The 15,759-nt window shown below is 43.4% G+C and overlaps 1 protein-coding gene and 1 pseudogene across 1 annotated transcript; one reads left to right on the top strand and one right to left on the bottom strand.

Annotated features, from left to right (window-relative positions):
- The first annotated feature begins 467 nt into the window (after positions 1-467).
- LOC136482251 (protein MEI2-like 3) lies at positions 468-8,490 on the top strand (annotated as a pseudogene).
- A 421-nt stretch (positions 8,491-8,911) lies between these two features.
- Positions 8,912-14,220, bottom strand: LOC136482241 (E3 ubiquitin-protein ligase ORTHRUS 2-like). Its single transcript, XM_066479470.1, has 9 exons — positions 13,589-14,220; positions 12,092-12,624; positions 11,864-11,989; positions 11,494-11,593; positions 10,948-11,012; positions 10,745-10,847; positions 10,536-10,674; positions 10,216-10,430; positions 8,912-9,939 (listed from the first exon to the last, which is right to left on the bottom strand). The coding sequence occupies exons 1-9, from the start codon at positions 14,213-14,215 to the stop codon at positions 9,334-9,336; spliced, it is 2,514 nt and encodes an 837-aa protein (XP_066335567.1). The 5' UTR covers positions 14,216-14,220; the 3' UTR covers positions 8,912-9,333.
- Between the last annotated feature and the right edge of the window lie 1,539 nt (positions 14,221-15,759).

Genomic DNA, 15,759 nt, shown 5'->3' with positions numbered 1-15,759 from the left:
AATAAATTACAGAATCTGTCAGTACTCCACGAGACGAATTTATTAAGCCTAATTAATCTGTCATTAGCACATGTTTACCACATTGTCAAATCATGGACTAATTAGACTTAAAAGATTCGTCTCGCAAATTAGTCGCAAACTATACAATTAGTTTCGTAATTAGTCTATATTTAATACTCCGTATATGTGTCAAACATCCGATGGGACAGCGACTAGGTCCCGTTCGGCTTGCTGAAACTTGACTGAAAGTGACTGAAAAACACTGTTCTGACTGAAATGTTGTAAGAGAAAAATATTGTTCTGTCTAAAAAAAGAAGCCGCACAAGCCGAATATAAAGTAAGCCGAACAGAGCCTTAAACTTCAACCAAACGCCCCTAAGTTCAGACGGTACAACTTGTGTTTGAAGGATGATGCAATCAAAAAAGAAAAAAAAAGAGAGAGAGAACAGCTGCCTGCGCTGCCCTGCCCTTTCTCTCTCTAGACTGGACTAGACTTTCTCTCTCCCTCATCAATCAACCCACAGGCACAAGAAACGCGAACACAAGGGAGCAGTGCAGCCTGCCTGCTCGGAGTCGAGCTGATGAGAAGAAAAAGAATTGAAAACAAGACAGCCTCTGCCTCGTCTCCTCGAGCTCCGGCCGGCGACACCCTGCCCCTCGCCCCCCGCCCCCGACGAGGAAGCAGCAGTGTGTTGCATTGCCATTGCATTGCGTCGTACTACTACAGTACAGTACAGGCGACCTAGAGGTACGGCAATGGCATCCACTCCATGCATCTGTCGTCTGTCTCTGTCTGTCTATTCTTCCTGCTGCTTGCTCTCTTTCTCTTTTCTAGCTCTCCCTCCCTCCCTCAGACTGGCCTGAGTCTAGGAATGAAGGAAGGACGGACGGACTAGGAGGAGGAGTATGTCGATCGATCTATTCTTCCATCATAAGATAGAGATAGAGATAGAGATGCTCTACTCCTCCCCCTCCTCCCTCTCCGTCTCCGATCCGTGAATCCAGAGTCCAGTAACAAGCACAACTGATTTTATTACTTGCTGTTGTTTGCGTAATGGCGGCCGTTTTTCCCCGGGCGTTGCGTGCGGCGGCAAGCCATCTGCCATCTGCTGCTTCCCCAAGCCAAGGCCAATCAATCCCCCCTCCCAAGTGAAGGTGAAGGTGATTTGGCCATTTGGGCTTGCTTTGCTTGCGGTGCGGGAGAATTAATTAATGCAAGCCAAGCCAAGGCAACTAGGCATGGCGGCCGCCGGTGGCCCGGTTGGATTGGATTGGAATCGCGTAGGCGTGCTGCGTAGCTTATCCTCCTTCGTTCCTCCGCTCATTTCCATTTCCGTTTCTCCCCTCGTCTGCCTGTCTGTCGTCTCCTCTGCATTCTCCAACACTGCACTCCACTCCAATCCCATCCATCTCGATCTCTGCTTCCTGCCTCAAGCCAAAGCAATGCCTTCTCCACTTGTACTCCTCTTCTTTTCCTCTCCTCTCTTCTCTTCTCTTCTCTTCTCTGAGAGGGCAGGGCAGGGCATGCTTGCTGTTCCAACACTATCTATTAGTATTAGTATCAGCAAGCACTAGACACAGGAACCAGCCTGCCTCGCTCTGACATACTACTACTTACAAATCCATCCATCCATCCATCCATCCTGCTGATTAATCTGGGGTCGACGAAGAGAGCGGGGCCTTCTACATTCATGCTGCCCATAAGCCAATAGCAAAGCATTCAAGAACCACTGCACCGGATTTCCCTTCCCTTCCCTTCCCTTGTTGTTTCGGTCAGTTCTTTATTTTTCCCCCTGTCATTTTCCCTTTCTTCCTCCTCCTCCCTCTTCTCTTGCTGCTCTTACCAAATACCAATACCAATGGGGATTTGATGCCGCCTTCCAATTAGTATTTTTTTTTTCTCTTATACTAGTTTCTGCCAGGCAGGACGCGACATTTCCCCTTTTTGTTTTTCTTCTTCTGATTATGGTGAAAAACTAGCAAGCAAAAGCAACCTTTTCTTGTGGTCTCACCTCTCTGCCTTTTTCTCCTACCTGCACACGTTTTCTTTCTTTCTTTCCACATCGTTCCCTCCCTTAATCAAATTTACTCTATCTCTCATATTATTATTACTAATATACTATTATTTACTTTAAAAGAATACTGTAATTTCCATTCCATGGCCACGATCCATTAAACCTGTCTTCATTTCCTGCTGTCAATTCATCAATGACAATGAGATAACTACCTGCCCTGTAATGAATGAATGAGACTTTTGGCTTTATGTTTCCTCCTCATCACCTCATTCACTCTTCGATGTTTCTTAAGCAGGAAGCAGTTAATGATCGAGAGGGGCCATAACCTCCAGCGGTTTCAGTTTTTGAGCTGAGTTGGACTGGGTTTCCTCGACAAACAAAACAGGGTGGGGGTGCCATACGCAGACAACAAACTTAGCCCTGCCAAATAAAACAACGGAGCTTCCTGTAATCCTGCACCTATGGTGATAGCATCCGGAGCCGTTGACAGGAGCCACCTGTCCCCGTTTGCTCCCCTGTCAGAATCGCCATCTTCATCATTCTTCTCCCAGGATCTCGTCCCCACTGAGGTTAGCAACAAATATCTAGCTTGTTTCTTTTTTTCTCCTTCTCTTCTCAGATTAATTATGCAAAATCAGTGCATCTACATGCTTTCCTTACCTCCCTCCCATCCCATGTCTTCCTTACGCAGAGGCAAGTTGGATTCTGGAAATCATCAGAGTCAATGGTCGATCACAAAGGTGCGCGACCTGCTTCATTTTTATATATATATATATATATATATATATATATATATATATATATATATATATATATATATATATATATATTCGTGGCTGCTATTTCATTTCATATGATTGTTGCTTCTTGCATGATGCAAACTGTCAGTTAGGCTTTCTCTTTTTTTCCCTCCCTCTCTCATTTCCTCATGTATTGACCCTTGCAAAATGTATGGACCTTTCTATACTTGCTGTTGGTAGTTAGTGGAGTTATTGTACCTTAAATAAATTAAATCTCCTAAAATGATACGTACCTAACTTGCCCTGTCCAACTCGTCCTCCAGATATCAACTGGCCTTGTTTAGTTCCTCCCCCAAAAGTTTACACCTATACCATCGAATGTTTGGACGCATGCATGGAGTATTAAATATAGACTAAAAAATAACTAATTGCACAGATTGCGACTACTTTGCGAGACGAATCTTTTAAGCCTAATTAGTCCATGATTTGATAATAAAGCAATACAGTAACACATGTGCTAATGACGGATTAATTAGGCTTAATAAATTCGTCTCGCGGTTTACTGACGGATTCTGTAATTTGTTTTTTTATTAGTGTCCGAACACCCCATGCGACACCCCCATGTGACACCCGATGTGACACCCCAAAACTTTACACCCAGGAACTAAACAAGGCTCATGATTAATGTTTACAAATTGTGTGGGGAGATATTCTGCTCGATTCTCCCCAAATTTTTCTTTGCACCTTATTATTAATAACTAATTGACTAAAACAAGAAACTTAGCTGGTCTGCTGTATTGTTTTAGTTCGTGCTTTCTCTTGCCAGGAAGTTCCCATATGGACTGCTAGATGCATGCCACCCAAGTTGCCTAATTCATCAGCATTCATTTTTTAGTAAGCATTTTGGATGCAGTTGAGCAGGGAACGAGCCTGGCCAATGGTCATCCTTATTCCTGGAATGTTTATACAACTTTTGCTCAAGACCATTAGGTAGGAATTAGTTGGATGGTTCAATGAGCACAGTTAGCAATTAAATGCCTTGATCACATATCGTCAGACTCATTTGTTGAAGGCTGTAACATGCAATAGATTGAACAGCTCTTCAGGAACTGAGTGTATTGTTCATGTTCATTAATGTCAGGGAGCAAGCCTGCTTTCACTTCTCCACTTGATAAGGTCCATCCCATGGGCTCAAGTCCTGAAGGTGGTCTGGAACATCAACGAGGTCAAGCCTTTAAGGGGCAGATGGGCATGCTTAACCTTGGTAATTTGGTGGGTCAACAAGAAAATGCTTCCTGGCATACCATCGATTTCTTGGGGTGATGTCCTCAGTAGCTCCAGGTCCAGTCTTGGCTTGTCTACAGGAGGGACAGCTTTTGTTGAACCAAACACTGCTGATCAACATGCGCATGACTACGGAGACTGCCCTTCATCCAGCTCCTTCAAAGTCTTCAGTAGCAAATGTGAGTTCCCCTTGCATTTTTTCAAGAAACTAATACTTACTAGAAATTGGAAAGCTGGTACCATCACTATTGCGTGGCATGTATCATTTCGTCCGAAATGTGCTATTGGCCAGTTTCTTTATTTACCTTGACAATGTTTTCCCTCCTTGCCTCAACGCTGCAGCAGCAAGATTGATGGCAAGTGGCGTTTATGGTCAATCAGCTGATGCAAATGATACCGGTTGTGAGGGAGATGAATCCTCTAGGGTCCATGAAAGAAATGGAAGCTCAAACTATTGGAGATCTCCTTCCCAATGACGATGACTTGATATCGGGAATTATTGATGGCTTCGAATACACTGGCTTGTCTAACCAGGATGATGCTGATGAAGATATATTCTACACTGGAGGAGGTTTGGAGCTAGAGCATGATGATTCCAACAATGTCGACAAAATTCGTGAAGTGTCCTTCAAGAGTCAACTTTCTGGCGATGTCAAGGAGGTATCATTACTTCTGAACATTCTTTGTGAAATTCGAGTTCCAAACTATTCTGACGATCTTCTTTTCCTTTTGGGTTATAGATTTACAAGGCTCCTACAAGCTGCAATAAGAAATTTGTAGAATTCTATGATACCAGAGCAGCACAAGAAGCGCTGAATGACCTCAACAACGGTGACATGTCATGCTCACAAATCAAGGTTGACCATAGCCGTTCTGGAGGAGCAGGATCTTGGTAATTAACTTGGCTGGCATCATTTCACCATTTCCAGTAGCATCTCATAATGACCAATTATCTTGTCATACATACACTATATACTACTCCCTCCGTCCCAAATTATAAGACGTTTTGGCATTTCTAGATTCATAGCTTTTACTATGTATTTAGACATACCATGTATCTAGGTGCGTAGCAAAAGCTATGAATCTAGAAAAGCCAAAACGTCTTATAATTTGGAACGGAGGGAGTATCACCTTTCTTCATTTTTTTTCTCGAACACTATCATCTTTCTTCATTACATGGGACTAATACGCTAGCAATTTTCCAAAGATATTGCAAGTTGTAATATATGGATAGTGGGACAAAAAAGGTAATCAAGTGCTTATAGGTGTAAGGAAAACCTTCACAGTTTCACAGTTTCTCTTGTAGCCTTTGTGGTGCTTCCATCATGGTAATTCGAGACCAACTTGCACAAATCCTTCTAACGATAGGATTTGCATGAGAACCAAACAAATAGTCAATAGCTAGTACTTTTATCATGTCTAATGGTTGAGTAACGTACAACTTCAACTGAAGTCTAAACTTCCATTCCCATGCATTCTGGTTGGCAAGTTATACTATATAGCCACCAAACCCTATCAGTTTATGTGGTGAAGTCACATGTTTTCTCTGTGCTTACCAGCTTCACAGAGCAATGTTCTGGAGAACAGAAGCAAAATGCCTGTAGCTCACCAACTTAAGAACTCTCCACTTGGGACCATTGGTATGTAACATATGAGTTGTAGTCATTTTAACATTATTCGCCCCTTACTAGTATTCATACATTTTGAGCCTGCACTTTCTTTTCACATGTCAAACAGGGAAGTTAGACCCTAAAAGTTGGGAGAGCAGCACTGTTTGTAATTTATATTCTCCAGTTAGACCACAACACGATAAATCACAACATGGCTTCTCTGTGAATGCTCCTCAGAAGTTGTCATTGCCTATCAGAATTGAATCTACACGACAGCACAGTAATCAAATTGCTCTTGGTGAACCTAGTGGATCACTTGGTCATGGCAACTTTGGAGGTGGACTGCAAGCCTTCCACCCACACTCACTGCCAGAGTATCATAATGGTATTTGCAATGGCGCTAACTCCATGACATTAAATGCAAGGAATTCTAACTTCAGATTAAATGAAGGAATGGACTACAATAATCACAAAGTTGACCACAATGACCTTCATGGTCATTCCTCTGATCAAAATGAAGGTAAAATTTCTTCAGGCAAACTGCTTATAATTTGTCTTTTCGATGCTTTGTTTAACTGCTTCGCAGCCTTCGCCTGTTTAGCATGGATTTGTAAAATTGGTAGCTCTTTTTTTATTTCCACTGGATTTAATTACACATATGTACTGTTGCCAAGCACAGGGTATATGGGTACAAACGTTGATATGTTAGCTGATGTTATACTTATGGGTTATTGCTGATTAGATTGCGTTATGCTCCTTTCTTTCATTCTGTTTCAAAGGTCATCGTTTGTTTGTTTGTTTGTTTTGCAGCATTTAGAGTTACTGGAATTGGAAGTTGCCCCCTTCATGGACATCACTATACCTGGAGTAACTCAAATGCTTTTCCTCAAAGCCCCTCTGCTCCAATGCTGTGGTCTAACTTTCAGCAACCAGTGCATATGCATTGTTATCCTGCTATGCCTCCTCACGTGCGGCGCACTGCTGCCCATCCTATGGACCAACATCACTTGGGTTCAGCTCCAAACAGTGTTGGTGGTTTTGCAAATGCACACTCTTTTCATCCAGGATCCCTTGAAAGTGTAGGGTTTCCTGGCAGCCCTCAGCTGTATCCATCAGATCTCTCTGTATTTGCATCTGCCAGAGGAAATTACAGGGAGACCATGTTCTCCCCCGTAAGTGCTGGGTTTCCATCGATTCAGCAAATTTTTCATGCTGACCAACGGAAGGAATCCTATGGTGCATGTTTCCACCTCATATGATGCCACTAATGATCGGATAAGGAGCCGCAGGCATGATGGAAATGCTGCCCAGTCTGAAAACAAGCAGTTTGAGCTGGAGCCTTGACCGCATAGCTAAGGGTGAAGACTCGCGCACCACTCTGATGATAAAAAACATTCCTAACAAGTACGTTTACACCTTATGCCAACTTTTGATGCCATACACCCAGGTTATTGTATCAGGTTGGCCTTTTTTGTTCTGTAGACTTATAGTCAATGCCATCAACAGGTACAACTGTAAGCTGCTTTTGGCTGTCATTGATGAGAATCACCGAGGAACCTATGATTTCATCTACCTTCCAATTGATTTTAAGGTATGTTATTATTCCCCCCTCCCCCCCCCCCCCCCCCCCCCCCCCAAGTGTGAAGGATGGAACTTCTTGTGAGATTCATAGGGTCTGACTCTTGCAGCTTTTGCTTTCCTCAGAACAAATGTAACGTGGGCTATGCTTTCATCAATATGACAGATCCACAGCACATAATTCCATTTTACAAGGTATATTGCTGTGCCCATGCCTTGATACCTCACAGTAAGGGAAAATATATCCTGTTTAACTCCTGGATTGAATATGAGAAGAAGTAACTGGAGTTGATAATTTTTTCAGACATTCAACGGCAAGAAATGGGAGAAGTTCAATAGTGAGAAAGTGGCATCACTTGCATACGCCAGAATCCAGGGAAGGAATGCTTTGATTGCTCATTTTCAGAATTCTAGCCTGATGAATGAAGAGAAATGGTGCCGTCCTATGCTTTTCCACAAAGATGGTCCACATGCCGGAGATCAGGTACGTGTAATATTCTCTCGTTGTCATCACTGTATACCGTAACCCATGTAGCAGTCCCACCCACGTTAAGCTGTACAAACCTTTCGGTAATCCTTAACTTGTACAAACAAAACTTGCCGTGTTGTGAAATGACTGACACAGAGTTGCACACGTTCTTATCAGGAGCCATTCCCTGTGGGTAACAATGTCCGTTCTCGGTCTGGGAGAAACAGACCACTCACTGGTTCAGAGACTACTAAAGAGGGAAGTCCATCAACCTCTCCTAACTAAAGAGAAGCTGGCTCCCAATCCAATTGAGGACAGGCAGTATTTGCCCACTAACTGGAGGCTGAAGAGCCTGTAATAAATCATCCCCAGTTTTGCTTCTTTTTTGTCCTCGTCAGCAAGGCAGTGACTTGTTGAGTGTGACAGACTAATGAGAATTCTGCTCTGAATGAGCCTGCTGAAGATTCACCCTAAATCGTGCCTTGGTTTTGCCCTACCATTGAGCGAGCTATATGTCGACGGCTACAGGTATGGAGAAGAGCTTGAAAGTGGTAGAGAGGGAGAGGTGTGTGTTTCAGGCGGGTGAATTGAAGTTGTACAGTTGAACTCACCAGGATTGGAAAATGGTCATCAATTTGAGTTGTTTTTCTTAGGGTTCATCTTGCTATGTTTGATCTCATTTATGTGCACATCACGTGTTCACGCAAATGTCCCGATGCCTTGTCTTTGTGAAACTTCTGCAGTCAGATTCTGGTGTGCTGGTTGATCCTCCTTGTTTGAATGGCTGCCTGCCACTGTATTCATCATCTAGGGCTTGTTTGAATACCCCAAACTAAAGTTTAGTCTATAGGTATCCAAACATGTGGACTAAACTTCGGTTTCTAATCTAACTTACCATTAGTCCATTAGTTGGCAAATATAGACTAAAGTGAACTAAAAGGTATCCATGAGTCTATGTGTAGGGTTTTTTTTTTTTTTTTTTTTTTGCTTTAGTTCACTTTTAGTCCATGTATCCAACCACCACTTGACTAAAAATGATCTACATAAACTTTAGCTCAACAAAATTTTAACACATCTAAACTTTAGTTTTAGATCATCCAAACAGGGCCTTAGAACAAACGATTGTAAAAATCTGTAAAAAAAACATATCTTCCAGAGCTGACTGTATGTAAGGGCCAGAACTGACTCAGGATCTCTACTGGTACGAGACAGCAAAATGTGATGGATGCAATCTGAATTATAGAATTTCCAGTGAATGAGCAAGCAGGTAGGATGCGGTACTCAAATCACGCACATAAGAGTACGACAGAGTAGAAGTTGTAGGCAGAAATTCAGTTCAAGTAGGAAACGAGAATTCTACGCCCAATGGGTCTGATCTGCTAAAACTAATAGTTTTAAGGGTCTTGGATGAACGCTTAGCATCCAGGAAGCAGCAATCGGTCTCCCAAACCAAACCAAAAGAAACAGCTGCAACACTGCACAGCAAAGAGTGCCTTGCTTGCACCACCCAACCAAATGAAAAAAGCAAGGTTCCCAGTCTACGTTCAACCACCCCAAAAAGACGGACCCTTGCTTCGACGGCTGGCTTCTGCTTCCATCCAGACCATCAGCATCCACGCTCCACGCTTCCTCTACCTTCAGCAACCAGCATCAGCTGTGGCACGGCTTCTGGTCCTCCTCGCCGGACTATCATCAGCTCCAGTGGCATTCACACTGCTGCTCCGGGTCACCCTGCGGCCGCTGCTCACAGCAGGACTTCCGTTGCTTTCAGCATCCATATCACCACTCTTCATGGTCCGTTTCACAGGAGTCCCACACACAGCAACCTCTTCCACGGCAGCACTGTTCTTCATCCTCTTGGCACCGTTGGTGCCAGTCTCAGCATCACCCTTGCGCTTCTTCATCTGTTTCGCAGCATCTTCATCAACCTTGCGCTTCTTCGTCTGTTTCGCAGCATCTTCATCAACTAACACATCCACCACTTCAGTCGCGCCCATCTTTGACTTTTTATCATCTTTTCCTCCCTCCTTGATTTCAACCACAATCTTCACAGAACCATCAGCATCTGCACTGTCTTGTTCTTCCTCATTCAAGCCGCTGTCATCCTCTCCCTTCACCAAAGCACCATCATTTTCCTCAGAGTCACCATCACCACATTCCTCGGCATCATCTGAAGCCACCTTGCCTTCTTCAACAGCCTTGCGTTGCAAAGTCTCAATCAGCTCCATCATTTCTCGGTTGATCTGAAACAAATACATAAAAGCATATCATGTGACCAATTCTGCACTCTAAAGAAAAAAAAACTGGACCTGCGGGGGGGGGGGGGGGGGGGGGGGGGGGGGCCACCCCCCGGGCATTGCATTAAGAAGAACCTTCTCACGCAGGTCCAGAAACCCCCCGAACCCCTGCCCCACCCATACACAGCGGCACCGTACCCCTGTGAGAACAGGGCCGTTCCTTAGACTTGTGCTTTGGCGTGAAGTATATATGCTTCAACAAAACTCAGTACTTCAACACACCTGGGGATTCTCTAAGAAGTCACAGATGTCAGTTGGGCAGGAAGGGCACGTCTTCACAATCTTCTGTGCCCTTAGAGTCCGACCACCACGATTTCTTTCCCTCACAGAGGACTGGCTATCATATTTCCCAAGCAAACAAGTCTTGCAAAAGTTGTGAGCACATGGAGTCGTAAGTGGTTCTTTAATCACTGCCCGGCAGATAGAACAACCAAACTCTGCAGGATCAGGGTACACAAACAAATCCTGAGACCACGCTTTCACAGTAACATCATAAAAGGAACCTAAGAAGTAAATAATAAATCAAACAGAAGAGCAAGAACCTTTAAGCAGCCTTTCAGCAACAGACAAATGAGCACGCTTTGTTGCTCTCCTGATTTGCTTGTCAGTCTCAGGATCCCCAGAGAGAACAGGCTTCTTGCTGACTGGCGGAGGCACCATCCATTTCCAGCCATCTTTCTCCTATTACAATGAATACAAACCATCCATAACACGGTACAGTAACACTGAAAGAAGAAACAGATGTACATACATCATAATCCCATGAAGGACGCCCTTTCCTCTCAGTTATATCAGTTGCACCTTGCAGCTCCTTTATCTTTGGCAAGGGTCTTGGACGATCACCGTGATCATCACTAAAAATCAGAGCACAGATGTCAGCAGGAAGAATCACATTTTTTTTCCTGAAGATCAGGAACTAGTCTAGAAGTGATGAGATGAAGTGTTTCGTCCAACCTGGTCCAAGGAGCTGGTTCATTGTCACAGCGTACAAAGAGATACCTGCAGACCTTGAACTTACCCTGTGGCAAAAAAAAAAAGAGGACAGAAGAGTAAATACATTTCCACATGCTTATTCACTTTGTCAGCTAATAAGTAGCTGCATACTCCCTCCGTCCACGTATACTAGGTGTAACCATATTTTTTCTGTCCTCGAATACAAGGCAGCTCTACGCATGGCTGCATGCAACATTTATGCTCAGACTTTTTGGCTCTCGCGCATGCAGCTGGCCGTTAGCACTAGACGTTAGCCAGAAGGATACTACATGCGCGTGAAAGCCAAAACGGAATGCATGCGGGGGCGAGTGCTAATGGCGCATGACGGAGAAGCGTGGGGCACAGTTATTTGGAGGCGAAATTAAAGGAAGTCGCCTAAAAACACGTGGTAATTAATCAGCTCCTTGGTCTTGGTGTTTTTGGAGTTGCGCCTACTATACGTGGACGGAGGGAGTAGTATGAAAGTATATCTACATCTGCAATCTGTATAAAGGAGAACTAAGTTACCTGAATACCAATCTTCCTCCAGCACTTCTCAATTCTATAAACCCCGTCGTACCTCACACCATTTTCAGGAGCATATGAGGATCGTTTCTCTTTGTGCGACCTATTAAGACAATATAGTGAGACAAAGGTCCAACAATTGCAGGACATAGTGTATACTAACTGTCAAAACACCCAACAACCTCAATGTTTCAGAATTCAGGAAACAGAGAAATAGACAAGACTAAATACAACCAGGAAACATCATTGACATTATCAAGCAAGAGCAGGGCCCCAGTCATATAAAAAAACAGAAATCGCCAGAAGATCACATGAAACTTGAAGAACAAAAATTGCAGTTTTATGTGTAAGGATTTATCAAAAGAAAGCATACCGCACAACCCTGACAGGGTAGCCCTTCAAGCAACTAATGCGTAAAGCAGCATTCAGCTTCTCAAATTTCTGATCAGATGACTGCTCCTTGTTTGTCCGCTTGTTACCACTTAGATCCCTTCCACCACTGCATTAGTAGATATAATTTTGCAGACATTTCAATAAGGAGATAACATGTAGGATCAATCATGAAAAGTAAGGAGAACAGCAAGTGGTTAAATTAGTAAACCTTCCAGTGTAAAGAAACCACTCTCCATGATCTTCGTCATCTTCGTACCCTCCTGAAAGAGCTACTGACTGAGCACCATACGTAGACTGGCCAGCAATACCAGCTACATGAGGAAAGTGAGCACCCCATTGCCTGCACTCAAGTCGGTCCTCCCATGTTTCCCCAACTCTAACACCAATATTCCTGCGGGGGTCATTTTCTGCAAGAATGGGGCCAAAATGATCAGGTGCAATGGTCACAAAGATCTGGCCACTTGATGCGTTTGCTTTTCCAGACTTCTTAGCCCTATCAGTTGTAAATGCCTTATCAGGCCTATCATCATTTCGTATGTAGTGATACGGAACTGCTGAGCCAGCAGAGTTAGGATTCTTTGAAATCTTAGCCATCCTGATAACTTCGACTAGCGCAGAGTTGATTCTTGGCTGCTCAGCCATTTTGGCCGGGATCTGTCCCCGACATTTCCCACAGGTCCTCTTCCCATTCTGAATCCACTTCTGGAAGCATTTCAAGCAGAAGTTATGGCCACAGGGTGTCTGCAAAAGAAAAGTATATATAGATTAGAATTGGCACAAGCAATTATTGAGTGAAATGGTTAATCATCTCCTAAAGAGTAAAGACTAAAGAGACTACCAATACGTTACCAATTAAAGAACGGCAAAACCGTTACAAACATACTCCGTACAGCAACCATTACAAACATACAGACAATGCATGATCCGTGATATCTGGTAAGTTTCAGTAAATTAACACTTACCAATTAAGGAACATAGAAAATAAACATTATGCAGGTGCTTCACGAAGGGTAAAAAATCTGATTGAAAAACAAGGATATACAGTGCAGAATAAAAGTGTATCGATACAGGTTTATATCTGAACAAATAAAGAAAATGAGAATATATTGTAAGAGTTTTTTTTTTTGGCTTTGTTTTATTTTATTTAAAAAGACAGCAGGAGCACTAGGACTCAAAAGTATCGCAATACAGGAATATCTGAAATAAATAAATAATAATAACGAAAAATAGATGCAAGAACACAGAGAAGGAGCGTTGGGTTATTTTATCTTTATTTTGTTATTTTTGTAAATAAAAAATCAGCAGGACCACTGGGACTCAAAAATGTAGCGGTACAGGTTCATAACTGAAATAAATAAGGACGAAAGTAGATGGCATGAACATACAGAGGAGGCTTGGGTTGTTTTTAATTATTTTTCATTTTTAATTAAAAAAACAAAATCCGCGGCACTGGGACTAAAAAGTGTAGTAGGAATACAGGTTGAATCAAATAGCAGGCCAAGTAGTGCACATATGAGTTGGGATTACATAAGAAGAAGGGAAACACAAAGGCAAACAGTGGATGAGCATCCAGAGCCTTGGGATTTGAACAGGCGGAATCAGAACGGAGAAGATCTAGGTGAGTAGAAGCGCATCACTCTAGAAGACGATTCGGCGGCTGATGTAAAATGAGGAGAGAGGGGTCGGCGAGAGTTTTTGTTTATACCGTGACGGGTCGTTCCGGGAGCTTCATGCAGAAGACGCAGCTGAAGTTCTTGCCGAAGATCTCGAGGGCATCGTCGGCCGCTTCGTCATCGTCGTCGTCGGGGGCGTCGCCGGCGAGGAGGGCCTGGCGGCGGCGCGCCTTCTCCAGGTCGGAGAGGGTGTGGTCGGCCTCGATGGCGCGGATTTTGGCGACGAGGGTGTTGGCGGGGCCCGAGGGAGCGGGGTCGGCGGCGGCAGGGTCGGGGGAGCAGTCGGGGCAGCTCCAGCTGGCGGCGTCGGCGAGGGCGGGGGGCTTGGAGAGGCACGGGGAGTGCCAGGGCGTGGCGCAGGTGGAGCAGCGGAGGAGGTCGACCTCCGTCGGGGAGGCGGCGCGGCAGACCATGCAGACGCCATCGCCGTCGCAGGGGAGGTCCGGCATGGCGGCGGCGGCGCTCAGGCTAGGGTTTCGCGGTCGGAACGGGGAATCGGTGGGGCGAGGAAATGGAAATGGAGGGAGGAGGGGTTTTGGTGTTGGTGGGGTAGTCGTAGTGGTGGTGGAGACTTGGGGTTCAAATTTTGGGTTTTGCCGTTGGGCGGGCACACCACTCCTTCCTTCCGGGCTTCCCTCCCAATTTCCCCCTCCCTCCATGCCGGTGGCGGCCGCCCACTTTGGACGGGAAGAGGTGACAGGTGGATGCGGGTTTCTGTGTGCCACCGCCAGCGGGTCCCTTTTCCGACACGGGCCCACAGATCGGTGGCTGAGAAGTCGTCGCAGTCACCGTGAATCAAGGCTTTCCGGGCGTTTCGGGAAGGGAGCGCCAATGGGAAGAAGAAACCGTATGCGTATGGGCATGGCCAGTGGGCGGCTCCTATGGAACGACGCATTTGCCCCTGCGCCTGATTTGATTTGATTTGATTGACCCATCCTACTTTGATTTGAGCCTTGTTTAGATTGAGGCTAGAAATTAGTATTCGGTATTATAGCACTTTTGTTTGTATTTGATAATTATTGTCCAATCATGGCCTAACTAGGCTCAAAAGATTTATCTCGTAATTTATAATTAAACTGTGTAATTAGTTATTTTTTATCTATATTTAATACTCAATGCATGTGTCTAAAGATTTGATGTGAAGAAAAAAGAGTGAAAAAACTTACGATCTAAACAAGGCCTTGAAGAGCTGACGGAACGGGGGGCCCTCTCCTGGTTTGCGCTCTAGTAGCGAATAATACACGTTCGGTTCGATTGGGCTGGCCAAAATTACGGTTAATTAGTTTGGTATAAGAGAAAAATATTGTTGGCTGACTAATAAATCATGATTTATAAGTTAGATACCAAGAAACGAACGTACTGTATAGAGGAAACTAATTAAGGGCTAAATTAATTAGATTAGAGATATTTATTTTATGTAAAGAAAAGATATATAGAGATTAAGAAGCGCTAGTAGTATACATCTATATTAACGAAAGACGATATATTCACCGAAGATAAAAAAAAGGTTCAAAATTGATCGGGTGAAAGAGGCTCGAGTCAAAGGTCTTGCATTCGAAACATTGCACAACCTATGGACGCTTCTTTTTTTAGTGGAGCAATGTACATACATATATATATATATATATATATATATATATATATATATATATATATATATATATATATATATATATATATAGGGAGAGGCTATTCAGTAGCCAGCTACAGAATAAGTTATTCTGTAGCCACCTCCATTTACCATAATTTTATATACTAATTTACGATAATGTCAATATATATTTACTATAGTTGGGTTACTATAACACATAGGGATATTTACCATAACGTTATAGTAAACCACTTAGTAAGGAGTTACTATAATCTCATAAATTAACATAGTAATTATAGTAACTCAAGGTGGCTACAGAATAGGTTATTTTGTAGCCAGCTATTCTATGTTAATTTATGAGATTATAGTAACTCCTTACTAAGTGGTTTACTATAACGTTATGGTTTACTATAATCTCATATATATATAGAACAACTACTCTATAGCTGGCTACAAAATAACCTATTCTGTAGCCACCTTGAGTTACTATAATTACTATGTTAATTTATGAGATTATAGTAACTCCTTACTAAGTGGTTTACTATAACGTTATGGTAAATATCCCTATGTGTTATAGTAACCCAACTATAGTAAATATATATTGACATTATC

The sequence above is a fragment of the Miscanthus floridulus genome, chromosome 1 (assembly GCF_019320115.1).
Source record: "Miscanthus floridulus cultivar M001 chromosome 1, ASM1932011v1, whole genome shotgun sequence".
NCBI lineage: Eukaryota > Viridiplantae > Streptophyta > Magnoliopsida > Poales > Poaceae > Miscanthus > Miscanthus floridulus.
Note: the sequence above shows the minus strand (reverse complement) of the source record. Positions and strands in the feature narration are given on the sequence as shown.

Coding starts and splice junctions, on each gene's coding strand:
- LOC136482241 (XM_066479470.1), bottom strand. CDS start 14,215: ATGGAGGGAGGGGGAAATTGGGAGGGAAGCCCGGAAGGAAGGAGTGGT. Junction 12,625..13,588: donor TCCCGGAACGACCCGTCACG/GTATAAACAAAA, acceptor TTTCTTTTGCAG/ACACCCTGTGGCCATAACTT. Junction 11,990..12,091: donor TGGTTTCTTTACACTGGAAG/GTTTACTAATTT, acceptor CTACTAATGCAG/TGGTGGAAGGGATCTAAGTG.